This window comes from Rhipicephalus sanguineus, chromosome 10 (assembly GCF_013339695.2).
Source record: "Rhipicephalus sanguineus isolate Rsan-2018 chromosome 10, BIME_Rsan_1.4, whole genome shotgun sequence".
NCBI classification, from domain to species: domain Eukaryota; kingdom Metazoa; phylum Arthropoda; class Arachnida; order Ixodida; family Ixodidae; genus Rhipicephalus; species Rhipicephalus sanguineus.
Window position 1 is genome coordinate 12586271 of NC_051185.1, and position 22442 is coordinate 12608712.

The 22442-nt window shown below is 47.4% G+C and overlaps 1 protein-coding gene across 1 annotated transcript; it reads right to left on the reverse strand.

Moving 5' to 3' along the window:
• Nucleotides 1-8430: 8430 nt before the first annotated feature.
• LOC119372352 (neprilysin-1) lies at nucleotides 8431-15315 on the reverse strand. Its single transcript, XM_037642827.2, has 4 exons — nucleotides 13517-15315; nucleotides 11560-11840; nucleotides 10432-10589; nucleotides 8431-8796 (listed from the first exon to the last, which is right to left on the reverse strand). The coding sequence occupies exons 1-4, from the start codon at nucleotides 15313-15315 to the stop codon at nucleotides 8431-8433; spliced, it is 2604 nt and encodes an 867-aa protein (XP_037498755.1).
• Between the last annotated feature and the right edge of the window lie 7127 nt (nucleotides 15316-22442).

Consider the following 22442-nt stretch of genomic DNA (forward strand, 5'->3'; position numbering starts at 1 on the left):
ACGCAGGTTGGGTACAGAAAACTTTCGAAGGTGGACAGGGGGCATCAATAAAATCGACAGTCAAGAAGAAGAAGATGACTTTCGCCTTTGAGCTGTCTTAGGCAAATGCATAAAAGCACGTGCCTTTCTTCTCCTGCGCTACCAAAAGCTTCCTTCCCCGTTCCAGTTGGCCCCGCTGTAGGACGTAAAACGCGGTACAGCCCGGGCATGCCCCCCTGCACGGGCGACCTTGGACCAGGCGCACAATCCGGCGGCTGCTGCTGCGCCTGGAAACTGGTCGACGTCTTGGCTTCTAGCTGCCTGTTGTCGGCCGGTCGCCCCGCCGCCGTTACCAACCTCACCCTGTCGGCCGAGAGAACGTTCACGTCCGCCCCCCCCCCCCTCTTTACCTCCCCCTACCCCCGAAACGCACACACCCCTCGCCTGACGAGCTGTCTCCTCTTTTTTCTTTCTTTTCCGGTAACGATCGGCGAAAAATTTATTGAGATAGTAATTACACGGATGGTGCGACGGGTGGTGCTGGGCGTATAGAGATTCCTGGCGCGCTAGGAACGTGCTTCCTTGGGCCTTCTTCTTCGCAGTCTGGGTAACTGGGCTGTTGAGCACACACGCGCACACTTTCACCGCCAGCTCCAACAAAAGAGATCTACGCTCTGCTGCAGGCTGTTGAAGCGGAGCGACCGATTGACGACAGGCGGTGCTCTAAAGAGGGAGGCGCTGCCGAGTGTTCGCTTCCAAGGCCATGGCTTTGGGAATGGAGGTCCTGAATGTTATGGCTGTGCTGCTGAGACGCGATGCACTGTTCTAGGGAAAGTGACGGGGCCATTTCGTTTCCACCTTTGTACCAGCTGGCATTCACGCGTCGCCAAGCGTACGCGTCTGTCCGGCCGCGCGTTTTGTCATCTTGCCCAAGAGGAATATCATTGGTCTACTTGAGGGGCGCAGCTGGATATTAAATTAACCTTCAATTCAATTAGCCAGGGGTTTAATTAGCCTTTATGTATGTTCGTGCGTGTGTCTGTATGTGTGAGTGTGTATGTACACATGCTAAATTGAAAATTTTCGAGGGGCGTTGGTGGAATTGAACCTCCCCCCCCCCCCGCTCCCCCGCTCTTCCTGGCTACGCCACTGGTCTGACTGGTTGCTCGTTCGCACTTCAATGACAGCGTTTGCGTTTGGGGTTTCATAGATTCTTATCTCAATAAAGTTTTTATCATCTTGATGTCGTGGAAGTTGTTAACATATCTGCCCTAGATTCTGGGCTCCCACTGCTCCACAAAGCTTTTTACAGGCATAAACATTTTGTCGCTACTATGACGACGTGCGTAACCTTTATAGTCAGCGACGCGGAAAGTCTGTGGCAGCAGGATGAGCAGTAAATATTTTGTACCTGTATTACCTCGTTCGCGTTTCTTCTAATAACGTTTATTACCCCGCCCCTTTGCCTCCACCACTGAAATGCATACGCGTGGACCCAGTACACTAAGCTCTCTCCTATGGCCTGCCACCATCTAGATTCAACTCGTCGCAAGTCATGTTTACTCAGCTACCTTTCTGCATTGAAATACTACTGCTACGTGGGACTAGCCGGGTGGCGCGGGGTCTCCCCTGCGTCTTCTCTGGACCCCAATAAAGTTTGCATCATCATCATCATCATCAACCTCGTTTTCTTCTTATTTTTCTTTAATCTACGGTTGGTCTATTATGCTATCTAAACTGCAAACAGTCACACTATGTAAGCACTTCAGGAACCTGTAAACAGTGGTTTCTTTCTCGCCTATAACGACCCTACAGGCGCTATTTCTTATAAAGCACGTGGAAAATGTCAACTTCAAGCGTTGAGTCTATCACGATTTCGTGCTTTTCGGCTGCACGTTGTCATCCCCGTCTGCGCAGTCGAAAACGCACAACACGAAGTGAAACCAGTTGATCGCGCGCGATAGTCATGCGAGACGAGGCAGAACGGGCGCGCGACTGCATGACAACGCAGAATAATACACAATTAACAACTGATATCCCGCGTAGGACCAATCGAGAGCTTATTTCCTCATGACGTCACGTGAACAGACTGCTGGCATCGTGAATCGTGACGTATAGACGGGAAACGCCAGGACAGAATCACACACTTTGTATTTTCACGTTGAATGAATGGCGGGCATCACGAGTGTCTTTAAATAAGCGCTGCAGCTGTCGCCAAAGAAACGCGAAAGACGGAACACTGTCATGTTACGTGACCACCGAGTAGCAAGCAGAAGGCGCGGTCGAAAATGCCACGGCGGTGAACCGGTACGCTAATTTTATTCCCAGATGTCAAGCAGGCGTGCACTGATGGTTGATAGCACGCGAAGAACGATGCCAAGATGGATGACGCGCTTCCAGCGAGGGTTCCTACGAGGGGTCGCTCGCTATTTGTTCTGCGTGATTTCAGCGACTTAAGCAGATAGGTGAACGCAGAATAACCCCGCAATGTCAGCGTTGCGATGAGCATCGCGACTTTAGAGCGGCCGCGTCACCTCGAGATGCGTTAGTGTTGGGAATAATGAGAGGAAAGAAATTCAGTGAGTTACACGCCGTGAAAAACAACGCAAAGCGAAGCTGTAAGTACTGGAGTGTGGGTGAGGGTAGACTAATGCAGCTTAGTCTCATTTCGAGCATCTTCATCATTGTTCTGAGCATCAGCATTATTATAATTTAGCATCATGACCATAGTCATCACCATCATCAACACTTCGTTTTATTTATTTCTTATTCACTCCCCCCTTTGGTCACGTGACCTGTGACGCCTACTACTACTATTACCACTACGACTACTACGACTACTACGAGTACTACAACAACAACAACTTACAACTGCAACAATTACTACTACTTACTACTACTACTACTACTACTACTACTACTACTACTACTACTACTACTACTACTACTACTACTACTACTACTACTACTACTACCACCACCACCACTACTACTACTACGTCTACAACAAGAACAGCAGCAGCTACTACTACTACTACTACTACTACCACCACCACCACCACTACTACTACTACTACTACTACTACTACTACAACAACAACAACAACAACAACAACTATATTACTACCACTACGACTACTACTGCTACCACTACGACTACGACTACTACGACGACGACGGCGCAGGGTAGACTACGACAGTTTAACTGTAAAATCACCGCCCAAGCACTGGGTACAGATGAAGCTGAAACGTGCGGCCCCGGTGTTTATCACTCGGTTAATCCCGACGGTTATTAAAGTATTTCTCAATTGTCAGTTACGTCTGTCCAGAAGTCTTAATTTCTTCATTTTTAGTGGATAGTGGTGAGCAGTGGGATTTACCCAATTTCTGTGGCACATGCGTTTTTTTTCCCGCGGACGACTTCTTCATTTTGAGTGGAACTGTGGTGAGTAGTGGGGCTTGCCCAATTTCTTGTGCACATACACATAAGGATCTCTCGCGCAGATTGGACGGAAGAATTTTGGTTACGCCCTCTCTCTCTCTCTCTCTCTCTCTCTCTCTCTCTCTCTCTCTCTCTATATATATATATATATATATATATATATATATATATATATATATATATATATATATATATATACACACACACGCGCGCACACGCACACACACACACTTTCACCCAAAATGTCACCTAACGTTATAAAGTAGCTGATTGGGCTAGTCACCTAACGCTGCCATTTGAAAGAACGCATTTGCCATATCTCGCAAATACAGGTCCTTTCTGAAGGGGATTTAGCGCCATGATTCGAGAAGCATATCGATAATGGTATCCAGATTACTTCAAATCTGGATGCCGATTCTGAAATAGAGATTTTGTACCGCGGTTATGGTTCAACACATGGTACCGCGGTTATGGTTCAACACAAGAAGAAAAAATCGGCAGATCCCACGCATTGTGGGAATCGATGTAATGCGAAGCAGCCAGCAAAGAGCTGCATACATCGCCTTGTTTGTCTTTGAGTCAAATGAAATCATTCATGCCATGGCATCTAGTCCACCAAATATCGCATGTTTGCCATGCACGCATGCATGCACAATCTAGTGTACACCATGCCAATGAAACGCATATTCTGGTATATAAATGCATGACCTGTCGTTTATGTTCATCACGCACTCGTGTCATGCCATACCAATTTTCGTATATATCAGGTTAACAAAACAGCCGGAAGCGCACCATGACAGTGGCATGTAAATCATACCGTACATGACATGCATAACATGATTCGCATTTTTAGACCTCTCATTTATGTTCGCCATACAGTGACATCGCGCAATACCAATTTTGGTGCATATCAAAGGAGCGAAATGGCCCCGAGTGCACCATGAGTCGAGCATGTCAATCATGTCATACATGACATGAATATTATGGTTTTTCATGTTACCACCTGTCACTAATGTTCGTCATACAGTCTCATCGCGCAATACCAGTTTTGGTGTATATCAAGCTATCGAAACGGCCGCGAATGCACCATGAGCGTGGCATGTAAGTCATGATATACATGGCATGCATGTCATAGTTTTCATGTTATCACCTGTTATTCATGTTCTTCATACAGTCACATCGCGCAATACTAATTTTGGTGCATATCACTCTAGCGAAACGGCCACGAGTGCGCCATGAGCATGGCATGTAAATCATGTCGTACATTTCATGCATGTCATGATTATCATGTTACCACCTTTCATTTACGTTCGTCATACAGTGGCGTCGCGCAATACCAATTTTGGTGTATACCGAGCTAGCGAAACGGCCGTGAATGCACAATGAGCGCAGCATGCAAATCATGACATACATAACCTGCATGTCATGATTTCCATGTTACCACCTCTCATTTACGTTCGTCATGCAGTCGCGTCGAGCAATACCAGTTTTGGTGTATGTCAAGCAAGCGAAACGGCACGAGTGCGTAATGAGCATGACATGTAAATCATGTCGTGCATGCCATGCATGCCATGATTTTCATGTTACCACGTCTCATTTACCTTCGTCATAGAGTCGCTTCGCGCAATACCAATTTTGGTGTACATCGAGCTAGCGAAGCGGCCGCGAATGCATCATGAGCGTGGCAATTAAGTCATGACATACATGACATGCATGTCATGGTTTTCATCTTACCAACTGTCATTCATGTTCTTCATACCGTCACATCGCGCAATACCAATTTTGGTGTATATCAATCTACTGAAACTGCCGCTAGCGTATCATGAGCGTGGCATGTAAATCCGGTCGTACATGACTTGCATGTCATGATTATCATGTTACCACGTCTCACTTACGGTCGTCATACAGTCGTGTCGCGTAACACCAATTTTGGTGTATATCACGCAAGCGAAACGGACGCCATTGCACCATGAGCGCGGCATGTAAATCATGACATACATGTCATGGATGTCATGGTTTTCATGCTACCACCTGTTATTCATGTTCTTCATAAAGTCACATCGCACAGTACCAATTTTGGTGCATATCAATCTAGCGAAACGGCCGCGAGTGCGCCATGAGCGTGGCATGTAAATCATGCCATACATGACATGCATATCATGATTTTCATGTTACCACGTGTCAGTTATGTTCGTCATACAGAAATGTCTCGTCATACCAGTTTTCGTATGTATCCCTTCATTTAAACGGCTGCGAGCGCCCCGAGACCATGTCATGTAAATCATGCTGCACATGACATGCGCGTCATGATTTGCATGTTAGGACCTGTCATTATGTTCGTCATGAACTCTTGTCACGCCGTACCAATTTCGGTATATATGAAACTAGCGGAACGGCCGCAAGAGCCCGAAGGCCGTGGAATGTAAATCATGCTGTTCATGACATGCGTGTCATGATTTTCATGATATGACCTGTCATTTATGTTCGTGATAAGGCCATGTTATGACACACCAATTTTGGTACACATCCGATTAACGGAACGGCCAGGGAGCCCAAAGGCCGTGGAATGTAAATCATGTTGTTCATGACAAGCGTGTCATGATTTTCATGATATGACCTGTCATTTATGTTCGTAATAAGGCCATGTTATGACACACCAATTTTGGTATACATCCGATTAACGAAACGGCCAGGAGAGCACAAAGTCGTAGGCGGCTAGATAGATAGATAGATAGATAGATAGATAGATAGATAGATAGATAGATAGATAGATAGATAGATAGATAGATAGATAGATAGATAGATAGATAGATAGATAGATAGATAGATACGCTCAAAGTCGCAGAAGTTCGCTAAGAAATGCTTCGCATTTAAAATATAAAAGCTTCAGACCAGTTCCGTCTGTGTAGCTTACTCGAACAAAGCGTTAGCAATCGCAATAGGCGAATAAATAATACGAGCACCATTTAGCGAAGTCGGAAACATTTGGTTACTTGTGAAGCCGCGGGCCGCTAGCGAAACGTCCGCAGGCGACGTGTTTGAGACCCCTGGCATAAAGGTAGCAGAAATAACATCGAACTCGAAAACAGTTTACAACAACAAAAAAAAATTTATGACACATTCCGCGGTGAAGGTGAATGACCAGTAAGGCTGTGTACCACACGGCACAGAGGTGTCACATTTTGATGAAAGGTACTAAAATGCACCGAATTTCCTAATTTATCGTATGGTCCATTAAGGCATTTGCACCTCGACTTGCGTGGGCCAGAATGCAGCGTGAGGTTATTTATTTGAACTATTAAATATTTGTTAATTAATTAATGTATTTCATTTATTTATAGATTTATCTGTAATTTTTTCATTCAGCGTATGCTCCTTTAAAGCACTTCCACCTGATTTGCGTGGGCCAGAACAGCAGCCCTCACGTTATCTGTTAATTGATCAATTAATTTAATTTCGTCGTTTAATTTACACCTTTTTTATGCCTGTATTATTTGTTTTATTTATATACCTTTCTCTTTAGTTATTTATATATGTGCGTATTTATTTACTTATTTATTTGCTAATTTATTCATTTTTGCAGTTACTTACTTTTTCCGTTCATTTTTAGTGGACCAGTGCTGAGTAGTGGCGTCTGGCCAATTTCTGTGACACATACGTTTTTGCCCGCGGAAAACATCATTTTCAGTGGACCAGTGGTGGGTGGTAGGGTTCGCCCAATTTCTGTGGAACATACCAGCCAGGGTATTTCTGTTGAGTAGGTAATTGTTGATACGGTTACGAATCGGTAATGACGATGACGAGAATTACAAGTTTACGAATTGCAAAGGTAGTTGTTGACAAGGTTACGCGGAGTTACGAATCGCCTATTTATATGCAGCTTTGCCGTAAAACTAGCTCCAACAAGATCGAAGCGATCAGCGGTGTTTTGGCGCCATCTATCGCATCTTGCACAAAGCTTTTGTTTGGTCTGCAGCGCGGGAAGCATATGGCGGGAAGCCTGAAATGTGCATCTCGAAAGCTTGACGCGGGATCGTCATTCATGACTGCCGTCATGGGCGTCGGCAGGATTTTTCCTTGGGGGGTGCAGACGCGTGCTGCATCGCAGCTGGGGGAGGGGGCGAGAGCTGGCATATAGCTAGGATGGGGGCCAAGTGCCGGTGTGGCTTGAGGGGGGCAAGTGCCCCTTTTGCACCCCCTGCCTACGCCCATGACTGCCGTTTATGTCCCCTCCATAGATTTCCGAATGCATAGCGGGTGTCAGTCTCGTAAACCACACAGTGATGTACGCAACGGCGCGTTTATACACTTTTACTTGTGATATAAGACTTGAGAGCATGCTTATTCGTACGGAAACGAGGCGCCTCCGTACACCGGCTGAAACTTTGCAATAAAAAAAGTTTCGTAGGATTAAACACACCTTTATGATGCCTAATCGATTGATAAAGCTATTAAATTACCTTTCATGGTCATTTCATTTATGTTCTCGAAACGATTGTTGCTAGCAGTTCTGACGGACCTGTTGTTTGTCCCTCGTAGGTTGGACCAGAACAGGTGCGAGGGGGCGTTCAACTACTCGCAACACGGCGACAACCATTTCCGACCCCGAAGAACATGGAAAACTTCAGACTTAGAACTTTACTACAACTAAATGAAGATTCAGTTCACGATGGCATGACAGGAGGTATCACCATAAATTTGTGACAGAGGAAATAATGACGCATTTTTAGAAGAAGCACGTCCGGACTACTTCGACGAGCGAAGTGCACATTGTGGCTGTGGGAAGGTCATGGTCAACTTAATGAAGTTTGGATCAGGTGTTTTGACGCCGAGACCACGCAGATAAGGTGCGATGTCTCACACGGTGTTAACGGCACAATCCACTTGCAGCAGAGTCGACGTGGTCAAGTGACGATAGTCGTCTATATGATTGGTCATTCTGGGAATACGACGGCAAGCGTTGCGAGGTCGTTTCAAACGCTGACGTAATCTCTCTCTCATCCATGAAACTACCACAGCCTGCACTTAGCGCCGGGATTCATGTAAGTACCCCTGGTGCAGGAGAACGTCTCGGCGAACGAGTCGAAGTGACGCAGCGGGATGTTCACCCTCAGCGAGGATGGCAGCGCGATGCGGTACCGGAGCCTTCGCTTGTCCAGTGCCGTCAGTCCCTGGCTGCTGACCGGGTCGCAGTGGGATGCGGCCAAGTTGACGAAGAAGAGCATCTCGGGTGTCAGGTCGGGCAGACCCGGGATGCGGAAGTTTCGCTGCATCGAGTGCGGCGCCACGAGGGCCCGAATGTAGGCCTCGAACGACGGCTGGAGCGCCGCGATCTCGGCCATGAAGCTACGCAGGAACGGGGCCATAGGGGACTCCTGCGCGCACATGCCGAACCAAGAAAAAGAAAGAAAGGCAGTGTTGTTATTGCGGTAAGTTGGCTTACACTAGGTTGGCTAGAATTGGTTATACTATAGGGTGGCTGTAAGCTAGAAGTACATACACAAACTGCCCAGGGAGATTACTGAAGCTCGACAGATTAGTGCGTACTCAACCACGTGCAGAAGTGTTCCCTTGGTAGCGTTGACAGATAAATATGCATTGTAAATAGCTGAAGTGGTGGTCGATAATCATTTTTGATAAGTAAATTTTATTGTTAGTCATGTTGGACTTGCGCGGTAACACCTTCAGATAAGTTTGGCTGCACATGCGCTAATCCGTACTTCAGTAAAAAAATTCAACATTCCAACGAACATCAATCGTAAGCTGAGCGTCTGTCCTGTTAATTCCTTTCTTTTCTTGCTCTTTTTCCGCTAATACTTGTACAACAGAGCTAGCCACCCTAGTTTACACTAAGCGCCATGTTAACTAGCGCGACGGTGCGGAACGTAAAAATGTAGGAGGTAGACATGCGCTGAGCAATGTGGACCTGTGCCGTAACGCTTGGTGTCGAAGCACTTGCTGTGTACGTGCCTCCCTTGTTCGTTCTTGTGTTACGTTCAGTCGCGCTACATTTAGGACCATGCATAATAATGATGAAGCCCTAATGCGAAACTATTCTTGGGACAGGACATCATTTGCACGTAGCTATATCTGAACTATATAGTATATAGTTGTGGTGTTGGCGATGGTGGTTACCCTGGATATCCCCTTTCTAAATAGTTGATATAAACAAGGTAGTGCTAGTAAGCTGAGCCATAGAGTTTCCTAAAATGACCTAGAGGGAACTCTGGCGCTGCGATCGTTCAGCCACCATGGGAATGATGGGTAGTACACGGATTTGCCTAGTCTTCGTGCTTGTGGGCTTCGAACGCACTTGTGGCTTTGTTTATTGCTATGTGTTGGTTTTCTTTCGGATAAAAGAATGGATCGTTGTGAACTTCGTGACCAGATTTGAATCGGTGAGCCTAAAGAAGTTGAAGTGGTGAAGTGAAACTGATGATTTTTGCTGAACTTCGTTTTGCGACAAAGCGGATGCAGGCGACGCGGAGCCAAACGGAGCCGAAAGAACGAAGTTTAGACAAATCCGTGTACTACCCATGATTCCCATGCTGGCTGAAGCGCGATGCATTGCAGCTCCCATAGACACTAGCGCCAGAGTTCCCTCTAGTAAGTATTGTAGGAAACTCTATGAGCTGAGCCACGAAGAGAATATGTGCAGCAATACTGCTATTTACCCGCCGTGGTGGTATAATGGTTATGGTGCCTGACTGCTGACCCGAAAGTTGCGGGATCGAATACCGGCCGCAGCGGCCGCATTTCGATGGAGGCAAGATGCTATACAGGCCCGTGTGCTTAAATTTAGATGCGCGTTAAAGAAGCCGAGGTGGTCGAAACTTCCGGAGCCCTCGACTACGGCATCTGTCAAAATCATATCGTGGTTTTGGGACGTAAAACCCTAATAATTATTATTAGTCCGTCTCTGTCTTGTCGTGTGTTCACTTTGCTTATCGTTTTCTATCGGCATGTACCAACCGGCCCAAATACGCACTCTAGTGCTCTATGCCACTCGCCTGGAATGTGCCGAACCGCTGAATGCTCTCCAGGTAGTTTTGCGTGAAGCACTTCTGCTGCTGCCGGTAGCGCACCAGCGTCTCACCGCTCCACCAAGTTTCGGGCATGCCGCGCACGTTGATGGTCGAACCGCGCACGTCGATCGCCTCGTACATGCCTGTTAATTCGCGCGTCATAGAAATCCGTATAGTGCGGAAAGAACAGCATTAAAATGTGCACCGAAGGCTCGTATTAAGTAAAGCTAAATTCTTAAACTACACTAGACACATACTCTATGTTACTAACTTAGCCATTACGAGAAGCCGTTATGCCCCCGTGACGGTACCGGCTAAGGGAATCAACAACATGACGTCCACCTAATATACTTTATATACTTCAATGACTTCATCCACTTCATTGTTATCACTTCATTAATCTTGCTAGGCAAGGAGCCGTTCTTTAAAATATGAATATATTTCAGGATTTTAAAAAGAACTTCGTAGTTTTCACGCAGGTGAAACGTAGCACGGCCTCCCAAGAGAGGTCGTGCTGCGGTAGTTTCGCTAACAGAAAGATACCTCAGTGCCCTTGGTCTCAAAGGCGTTCGTGAGGCTTTCTTGCTACCTCCACACACTATTTCAGGATCGCAAGCACTACTCATTTATCCTCATCACACACAATTCCTGTTACTGTCATGATATTAGCAATTATATATTTTACGCAGGGGCGTAGCCAAGGGGGGGGGGGTTGGGGGGTTCAAACCCCCCCCCCCCCCCCCGAAATTTTTCAGTTTTGCTTGCGTATATAGGCACGCACACATACAAATGCACGCACGAACATACAGAAAGTATGGTTGAACCCCCCCCCCCCCCGAAAAAAATGTCTGGCTATGCCCCTGATTTTACGCACATTAAGTGCGAACAATTTTAGACCCTTATACAGCCACCTAACATCATCAGTGATCACATTCCAGACCATGACCTGGCGCTCCTTGGCCTCCACTGGCCATTGTACTGTAAATTACCATATACCTTCGTAATATCATGACGTCACGGGGTTGAGTATTGATTGAAGGAACGTTTTGGAATACGGGGATAAGCGCAGTGCTTTAAATGGCGTCTATGAATGCTTAGTCTGGATACACGTGCCTTCCACGAGGTAGGGTACGATGTAAGGCATCAGGATCGCCGGTATCGCCGACTGGGCCACTCGTTGCTGGAGAGCGACCACTCCGAACGGCACGTGCAGGACGTTCTTGCCCGCATTGTACTCGTATCCTGGTCTCAGACAGGACACGTGGTAGCGCGCGTCGTAGTCGGCGTTGTCCTTGGAGAGCCAGTAACGCGACATGGTCTCGTTCAGCAGCGAAGTGTAGTCGCGCACCGCTGATTCCATGGCGAAGGAGACTTCGACTCTGCTCTGGTAGTAACTGCACCCAAAAGTGTGCAAGTGCGCTTGTGAGGACCGTGTCATGATGCGTAGGGCCCTTCGGAACATGGCCGCACTGATAAAGTCACGGTTTAGGGAGACAGCCTTAGATGCCTCATCAAACGTGGAAATTGACCGTCGGTGGCGTGGACGTCGACGTCATGCGAGGCAAAAAATCATCACGTGATCACGCCACCATATGACGTCATCGTGACATCAGAGATCGCAAAAATTGTGCGTTATCCGATGATGCCACATAACGCGACGTCACATAATGACGTGATTACATGAAATCGCCGCTTGGTCAAAGGTAAACCGAACCCGGAGACAGTGCAAAACCATGTGAAGCGCATGTGCTTGCAATGTCTCCGATCCTGGAGACAATACAAAGCCACGTCAGGTGCACAAATATTTCAGAGGGGGCGGGGGAGAGGATTAATACCCTATCTGAGTAGAAAATAAGAACATGGCTTCCGCCTTAGAGTCGTATTAGGCAAATGTGTAAGGGGCCCCATGAGTTTCTTGTTCAGGGTGCTGTGCTGTTCCCGTTTCTCGCTACTCCTGAATAACAAAGGGTACGAAAGTTCCAGGTATACAGACATTATGGTGGCCCTTGCCATAATGTGCCTTAGCTTTCCCGAAATCTCAGAGGCTCTTGGCAGCTTTTAGAATACTGACCTGCCGATCGCTATTTTGCCCGGTTTACTATACAGAATTCTTGTGCAGCATTTCCTTGCGGGTTATGTAACCTGCTCCCCAGCGAACGCTTTCCTTGAGTAAAAGCTTGCTGAAAGCCGACTCATTTTGCTTTGTCCCTTTCTGAAGCTTCGTTTTTTGTGGTCTCAATTTCCACATATGGACTAGCAAGCTTTCAAGTTTCGTCTTATTCGCTATTGGATGTAGGTAGCGTGTCGTTGACATGTACACAACTGACCAGTTTAACCATGACAACTATATACGTAAAAAGACATATGCGATCAGAATCCTTGGGTATTAAAAATCATAGTGCAAGCAGAATTTCCTCAAAAAGAATAACCAGAACTCCTTTTGTGCTTAAACACTTCTCGGTTTGTTAAAGGGGTACTGACGCCATTTTTCGAAGGTGAGTTCACTCTGCTATACAAGTCTCCTGTGTACCGAGATGGCTCTGCGCAAGTGTGAAGCTCAGCAAATGCTGATAAGATATTTTAATTTGATATCAAAATCAATTTTCCATGGCACACCTACCGACATCGACACTGGCTTCATGTCAGGCTAGAGTACAAATTCTGGTGACTTCACGCAGTAGTCTGGCTAGTTGTGATGATGTCAGGTACCAAAAAGTTCCAAAACGGTGGCTTGTGCGTCACCAAAACATTCGAAATGGCCGCTTGCGCGTCACCAATGGAGCCACGGTGCGGAGCGGCCGTGGAAACGTCACGATATCGTTCGCGAGCACGTGACGAGAAGGATACCTTGTTGTGACGTCAGGGTACAGTAGAAACCAAAACTAGCTTTTAAAAACATACTGTAATTACTTTTTCAGGGTGCACTCACGCTTAGCAGTACATTTTCTAGGCTCTTGAGGGCTTGGCCTTTCATTTGACGCCCAAAACAACTCAACATTTCTTTGTCAGTATCCCTTTAAGTGCCCGCTAAACAAACAAGCCAACTAAGAAAGAAGGTAGAAAGACGTACGCGTTGATAGCATCCATATGTTCTTTGGCACCGATGAAGTCCACTTCGAGGCTTTCAATCTTCTGTGTCGCCACGTCAGCCTCGGACTGTGTCAACCATGGGGCACGAGCCACGGTCTGAGACACCACCCCCTTGACGCTGCTCACCATTTTGTCGAGGTTGTGGTCGTACGCGATCTGCTCCATCGTCGTCTTTCCCATCGCGGCCCTTGCTATCTTGCGTATTCCGTAAGGAAACAGCCGCTCCGTGAGATGTATGCACGCCTGGAGGCGAGCGTTGTACTTGTGGATGTGGTCGTCGTAACTGAGCGGCACCAGAAACTCGGCTTGCTTGGGCAACAGAGGCGATAGCAGTACGAGGATTCGGAAGCCGATGTAGTTCAGCAACGTGGAGAGTGCCGTGGACGTCAGGATTCCGGAAAGCTTGTTGATGAAGGCCGAGTTGATAACAATCACCTTCTCAGATCCCGGTTGCAGGTAGGTTAGGTAGGCGTCCCACTCGAGCTTGCCGGTACGCTTTAGGTTCACGATGGACACTGTCGAATTGAGAATGGACACGAATCTCTTGGGAGGAAGGGACGCCTCGTCGAGTTTCCGTTCAAACTCGAGCACGTCGTCGGCGATGTGGTCCGTTTCCACTTTGCTGCCAAGCAGAGTGAAGGCGCGCTTGATGCAGTTCTTGTACTCTTGGAATCCCTCGTCGAGAAACGTCATCTGGTGGCGAACCATGGTGAGCTTGGGTGAGTCCAAGTGGAGCATGTAGCCTTCGTTCTCGAAGCGCTTACGTAGGGTCACGTGAACGACGGCGAGCAGGTTGAGCCTCTTGTCGACTAGCTTGAGCACGTCCTGGAACTTCACCGTTGGCGGATCAGTCATGAAGGGCCAATTAGTGAGCGAGTAGGACTCGAGCACTTTCTTAATGTCTTGCCAGTCGTTGTCGGCAGTGCTCGAGTTTCGCACTTGAATGCAGTTCCTTAGCAGCATGGATGAGTGGGTGATGAACGTTGACGAGGACTGCTCCTTCATTTTTTGCTGAAGCAGAAACTTGGCAATGTCTAGTATGAGTAGGCCGGGCCCGCTGACAACGTAAGGCCTGCTCTGAACTTCGAGATCATTGTTGTACCACCGGTTGGAACACACGTACGCGTAGAAGTCCTCGCACGGGCCGATAGACTGGTTGATCTTGTCGTAGATGAGCCGGCTCTGCCATAGGCAGGCGTCGGTGCGGCACTCGTACGTGAAGGCAGCCTTCCGCGGACCAGGCGCTGTGACATCGGCCGCGGTCGTGCTTTTCGGTTCCGTCGCAAGTTCTTTAATGACGCTGATGTTGATCTTTGACGTGGTCAGGGTGGCGTCGAAAGGCGTCGTCGCGTCGGTCTCCTCGGCGAGCACGCGTCCAGGGACCCTACGGAGGCCGTGAGAGTGTCCTGAGTGGCTCGGAGTGAAAGCGAACTTCATGAGCACCCCGAGGAAGGCGCTGGCCACCATGACAGCGGCTATGATCATGTAAGCTTGACTCTGTTGGTAGCTATCGCTTCCAGAGCTCGTCTTATCCTTGTCTTCATCGTCCCACCTGTCATCGTCGCCCGCGGAGTCCTCGTTGTACACCTCCACGATCTCGTACTCGCCGGAGGAGCTACTTCCATCGCGCGTCGACTCCCTGGACGAGCGTCGCGGACGTTCCGAAAGCGTGTCGTCGAAGCTCACCGAGGCTGAGCGCGGCTCGTACCGTTCCTCGGATCGGGAACGTCTCCTGTCGCTGTGGCGCGCTAGGGAGGACCGGCGTCGCTTGTCTCGCATGTTGACACATGCCTCAGCAACGCCAGAATGGCGTCCACCGCTTCAAGTCTTGGCGGGAGGGGCGTCTGCCGCTTCGTGCGCCCATTTCGGACGCGGTGTTTTCTCTTCTTCGTCGTCGCTGCCGCCATATGTCAACCAGAGCGTTCAAACGCTCTGGCTTCTTGGCCAATGCCCCATAGTGGGTGGGAGCCATTTCTAAAGAACAAGCAAGCAAGCAAGCAAGCAAGCAAGCAAGCAAGCAAGCAAGCAAGCAAGCAAGCAAGCAAGCAAGCGTTGAAACCTAACTGATCAAGAACCATGGAGGAAGAAAAAAGAGAGGAGCGAGCATTGCGCAGTGCGATTGAAGCCCACTGTGTCGGCCCAACATGTGATCAAAACGTCAGAGCGCGCGGCAGGTTTTAGTACTCCCGGTGGCGTTCTGTTTTTGAACCACCTTCGTGAGCCGTCCGAACTGCGCCGAGCGAGCGCACTTCGATTAAAAACTACAGGGCACCATACACTGAAGTCTCGGCAAATCTCGTTTATTGCGTGATCTCACCGCATAAGTTCACGTGTTGGTCTGACACTTCTGACATCAAAACGGGTTGGCTTCCCAAGGCTGGCTGCATGACGTAATGCTCCCTCCTTTCTGTATCCTTACTCCTTGCCAAGAACACTGTAGTCGGTTATAACCTGAAAATAAATACAGGCGCCGCCCACAGCCATCACTGTCCCACCCAGAAAGAATTTGCATAGACGTTCCATCCAATCACATTTGCTCATTTCCGTGACGTCAAACACCTCGTGTGTTTCAGGTAGTTGGTGTACCCATAAAGACACAAGTTCGTGTCACCGCTTTTAAGTTGATGACTTCAATGTCGCCGGCTAATTTCGTCGGAGAGTTCCGACATCACTGCTTAGCCAAAGGTCCTATTTTAGGTAGGAACGACAACCCTTTAAGCTTCGATAAGCGTGGTATTTACATTAGCACAGAAAATTACTTACGGTTCGAAAGGAAAGCATCATGCATGCTCTCTTGCATAGGTGATTGACAAGCGCGCCGCTGTTCTGTGGGCGGTGCTTGCAGTTCACCAACTATAGATAACGATTCGCTTAGCTAATCTTTCGTCAGTTTACACAATCACTTTTATCAACAGAGTTCACCAAAGCAGTTAGTAATAGACTAATAGATACAAGTTGTGGAAGAATACACAGGAGAAAGGACGAAGGACGACGTATGTAGTGGCAAATTTACCCTTGATGTGCTTGAGGTGACTGAGAGGGGATGATGGACGGCCGTGTAAGGCGGATTTTTGTTATTTATGAAATATATACTTAATAAGTTCGTTTCATCATTTTGTAGTTCAAAAATTTGTTTTATATTATTGGCCCGATACGTATAGTAATTTGAAAACAATTGGCTGTCGGCACTGGCAAGTACCAGTCAACCTCAGCTGTGCTCTACGGATATTCACGTACATACTATTTATAAACATTATAAATATATTTACATAGCATAGTGTACAGTTTGTACACATTAGGGGGATGTTGGAGGACTATTGTTCCAGTTGTTTTTTCAGTGGCACGAAATCTACGTTAGGAACTTGGCCTTCGTAAATCATCATCATCGGCTAGGGGCGATTGAAGCTGCAGAGTAGACGGTGCTGTATTGCTAGTTAATAAAAATAGAAAATCTTTGCAAATGAACTGTCAACACCATTGCCTTATTTACGAAACCAACACCACAACCATCACCGTCATCGTAATAATAATAATAATAATAATAATAATAATAATAATAATAATAATAATAATAATAATAATAATAATAATAATAATAATAATAATAATAATAATAATAATAATTCTATTTCGTACCCTGCCGATCAGTATTTTGGCTATTTGGTGTTGCCCCGTCTGTTGCCATTACAGTGCGTCGCGTTTATTTAATACCAACTCACGATTCTTTCATGCACACCTACTTGGTTGCCTTCACTGTGGCGCACTTTTACGTAGAGTCAGCTTAATAGAATTGCCGAGGCCAGGCAGGACACGTGGCATATCCCGCCTGGTTCCTTAACAGGTGCTCAGCAATTTCTGCCCCGTTCACCTCTTCACGGGAAATGGATGTTCTGAATGTTCCACTTACTTAAATATACTCAGGAGAAGAAATATCGCCGACGTGATTTGGCCGTTATGTTTTTATCATCTCTATATTGATTCTCGATATCGAGGTAGCGAGGTCACTAATCGGTGATGGTTTGGCAGTGTTCCTTGAACGCTTGGTTTGAAGCGGTAGAGGAAAGCTATTTTCACTTACACCACAGACAACCAATGTTGCTATTCTAGGCACTAACAAATTCACCATACTGTCAAATTCTGTGATGGCGGCATTTTAAGCCAATCAGAGAGGCCGTGGTAGCCCTCTTGTCCAATCGCAGTTGACAGGGCGGCGCGATTTGGACGACATGGGGGAACTTGACATTGTTTAAAATAGCACCCCGAGCACCCGCTAGAGAAATTGTCAGACTGGTGCTATAATAAAATGCCTTCTAAAGGAACGACGTCAGTGTGATCGTGCTAGCCGTGGAGAACGGCTGTCATTGATCATGGCAATGTTTCAAGGCGGTGGCACCATTCTGGTCGACCATATATCGATCATGGGGCAAAGGGACCCTGCTTCAAACCAGTGGCCCTCAGCGTGATGAGAGTGGGATCGTGTGTGTTTATTGTTCAGATATGTTCATAACTGCCAATGCTATATGTGGAGGTGGCCCGCTCAATCCAGTCGCGGTAGTGACCAATGTTGGTGTAGACCCCCGGCACACCGTCCATGTTGCAGCCGTTTCCGAAAGAGACGAGACCCGCCAGTTGAAAGGCGTCGCCTTCCTTCAGCATCAGAGGTGCACCGGAATCGCCCTGAAACGCGAGACAAAAGATGCGTGGTTACCGTATGGCAAAATAATTATACACCTGTATACAGATTAGATTATTTTACTGTCGGACCCGTGTTTAGAGCAAGCATATATAATGCGGATATATAATAAGGGAACGTCCGGTTGTACTGACTCCTAACCGTCGTTAATTTTGCTTAGCATGGATTCTCACGCCAGATACTCAACTTTACTTAGCCTTCCCGTAAACTCAGCCTAAAACAAGTGCGGGGTGTAATAATCGGGTAAATCGAATTTTACCCAAAAAGGAACAGCCCTATTGATATCCTGTCGAGGGCAATAAGAGGGGGGCGGGAGGAGGGGAGAGGGGAGGTTAATCATGATTGAAACCAAATGTAAAACACCCGCCTGCCCCGCAAAACGCAAGACCATGACATCGCCATTCAGCTGCTGCCATCTCTTGAACGATGCTGCTGTAGTCGATAAACGTTCAACTCCTGTCACCGTTCACAGGTGGCACCACAGACGCGCAGGAACCTACCATCTGGCGCTTTTTTCAAATAAAAGAATGAAACCTCTTAGAACCAACCGATGCCGTGTTTTGTGCACAACGTGTTTCGGAAATCGAAAGCGTCGTCCGCCAATTTCAGCAGATACCGTTTCCCGCTTTCGTGGAATATTTTTATAAATTTTCACTCATTTGCATTCGTGCTCACTAGGCACGGGCGAATATTCGAGCGCTTCGAATATTCGAACGAATATCACACTATTCGAATTCGCTTCGACACAGATCTAAATTGTTCGAAATTTCGAAGTATTCGGAACAAACGATTAAACGTATGTTTGACTGCATGTAACCCCCTGGAAGAGTGGCTTCACTGCAGCATAGAGATAATATGCCGTGAAACCACTTATCCAGGGTAAATCCGCACTGCCGTGAAGCCACACTTCAAGGTTAAGTGTACATACTTCCTGCGCCTCGATTAGTTATATTTTTTAAGTTTAAAACTGTGTTATGCGGGTGCGTATGCGCACCCGCATAACAAAAAATATATAAAAAATATAAAAAAATAAAGCGAAGCAGAATCGAGAGAAGCTTCGCAAAAGGTTAATATCAAATCGGCGCCAAGTCTACACGGCATAACAAACAACATGATCCGAAATCTTGATGATGCTTCTGTAGAACAACTTACCAACGACTTGGACCACTGCTGGGAATCAGGCACAATACCACAAACATGTAAAACGGCTCAGATTATTCTGTTACCTAAACCAGGCAAGCGGCTAAAGTTGGAGAACTTGAGACCCATTTCGCTCAGTTCCTGTGAGGGAAATCTCATGGAACACGTTGTCCTAACTAGACTGACGAAATATCTCGAGGACAACTACGTTCTTCCTCCTACCATATTGGGCTCCCGGAGAAATTTGTCCACACAGGATAAAATGCCCCGGCTTAAGCATGAAATGATAGATAACACAAGTCGATACACCAAAGCCATCCTAGTATTAGACCTAAAATAGCTTTTGACAGTGTTACGCACGAAATAATATTAAACAGAATAACAGAGCTAGGCCTAGGCCAATGAGTATACACGTATATTCGAGACTTCCTATATAACAGAAGAGCACGCATTAAGATAGGAGACATTGAGTCCGAAGAACTACAGCTAGGAAGCGCAGGTACGCCCCGTGGGTCAGTATATATCTCACCGATGCTGTTTAATCTCGCTCTGATAGGCCTACCAGCAAAGCTACAGCAAATTGACAGTCTCCATCATACCATCTATGCCGACAATATTACCCTATGGGTGAACGATGGCAATGATGGACAGGTTGAAAACACATTACAACGCGCGATAGAAACAGTTGCACAATACCTAGCAGGAGCCTGGCTGGCATGTTCGGCAGAGAAATATGAGCTCCTCATTTATAAATCATGACGACGCGGCCGAAAACGACGCAACTACGAGGAACGGAACAACCTATAAGTTCACCAAAGTACGGCGGATGATAAACACATACCAAAGGTGGACAGGATCAGAGTGTTGGGACTCATTATTGAAAGTAGCAGCCACAATGGAGAGACCATACGCAAATTAGACGATCCAACGTCTAAAATCACGCGGCTACCTAAATGCATATACTACAAATATAGCGAAAAGAAAGAAGGCAATCTGCTTAGACTAGTACAAGCGTTCATAACCAGCAGAATAGTTTACGTAGCATCGTATCTACGATGGCACTCGTCAGAAAGATACAAATTTGACTGTTTAATCAGGAAAATATGCAAGCAAGCAATCGGACTCTCCATCACCACTATAGCACCGATAGTCTGCTGCAGCTAGGTCTTCACAACACACTGGGTGAGCTAATCGAGGCACAGGGCATCGCAAAATACGAACACCTGTTCAAAACTAAAACAGGAGGCAAATATTGGATCGGCCAGGCATAAGGTATCACACCAAACATGGCGTCAAGGTCGACATGCCCAGAAACATCAGAGGCGTGATAACCGTCCTTCCTATACCCAAGAATATGCATCCTGCCCACCATCAAGGCAGACGGGAAAGCAGAGCACGCGATGTACAAAAGAAATTTGGTTACAGCATGGACGCCGTGTTCGTAGATGCAGCTAGATACAGACACAAGAGCGCCTACACAGCCGTGGTGATAAATTGTGAGGGGAAATGCTTGACGAGCGCTACCGTCAGTACGCCACACGTAGAAACCGCAGAGCAAATAGAAGCGGACGCAATCATCCGTGATTCGCAGATGGCGATACGAAACTTCGCAAACGGTCGAATCTCCCCAGAGGCACTACGAATCATAAAACGTGGTAATAATCAAGAAAAAAGTGTCCATCTCAACTGGACACCCGCTCACACACTATCAGGCGGCAGTAATGAGGCGGCGCACCGCATGGCTTGAGGGCTTATAGACCGAGCCTCAGTTAGTCCCGCCTCAGGGAATACCGACGGGTGGGAGTGGGAAGATAGCATGACCACATTTCACGAAATTACAGTACATTATAGATTGCAGAGGCGTACATTCCCACCGCCTCACCCGAAATTCAGCAAGAAACAGCCTGTCGAACGGCGGCAGTTTACAAGCCCGATCCTACCCGTGTCCAGCTATCATGCCCATAATACACCCAGATTTATACACTACAGATAAAGGCATTGCGACTCCAGAGCCACCCTAGAGCATATCCTATGGGGATGTTCAGGCATAATAAACAATAACCGTGATGCAGCCTTAAACAGCGACAGCTTCCGCGCGCACTGCAGGAGAGTCTGCGTTGCTCAGCTCGGACCTGGAGCACAAACTCTGGGCCGTCCAGCGAGCCGAAGAAGCCGCCACCAAGGGCCAGCAACTCTTGGCCGAAGCCTAGGCGGGATCCAGGTCCATCCCACCAACTCGCAGGGCACTCAGTAAAGTTATCTGCTCTGATCTGACCAAAGTTATTACGGCCGGCTGAAAGAGCTCCGCTCTTAAAAACCTTGCTTCATGCATAATCATTCGTTTGCTCCCATCAGGGTTTGTAGTACTCATCTATCTACCACACAACATTTAGAACATTTGATTGGTTCTTGGATAACTAGAAGATAGTACCCGTGTGTCCATACGACGAGTTTGCCGACAGATTCTTCGACGAGTGGAGCATGTAGCAGTAACTGAATGCGACCCACTATAACAGCTAATTAGAGCTGCAAATTGGACTAGTTGGATTTGTTTCATGGTGGATGGTATAAAACAGCTCAAGCACAGGGACACTAGAAGGTAAACGAAGCGCTTGCGTTGTTCGTTTAGTCGTTCGTTTATGTCATAGGCGTGCGCACGGGGAGGGGGGGGGTGTAGCCAGGGCGGGTGGCCGCCTCCCCTAGTCACATAAGAGGGGGGGGGGGCAAAGTCTGCCCCACACATAGATTTAGCAGGGAGGGCGCTGCGATGAACCTTCGCCCCTCCCCCCCCTCTGATGAGAAACCCTGCGCACGCCTATGGTTTCTGTTCTGTGCCCCTGTGTTCATAGGCACGTGCTGGAGGGGGGCCGGCTGCCCCTCCTAATCACATAAGGGGGAGGGCGCAAGTCTTCCCCATAGTTTTATTTACTCAGTCGTACCTATCCCGTCATTGTTTAAGGAGCAGGTTTATGGCTACTGGAGTAGCCAATGGGGGGCGGGGGGTGAACCCCCTCCCCCCCCCCGCCCCCGTAGTTTTACAATTTTGCATGTGTACATGCGCACATACAAACAT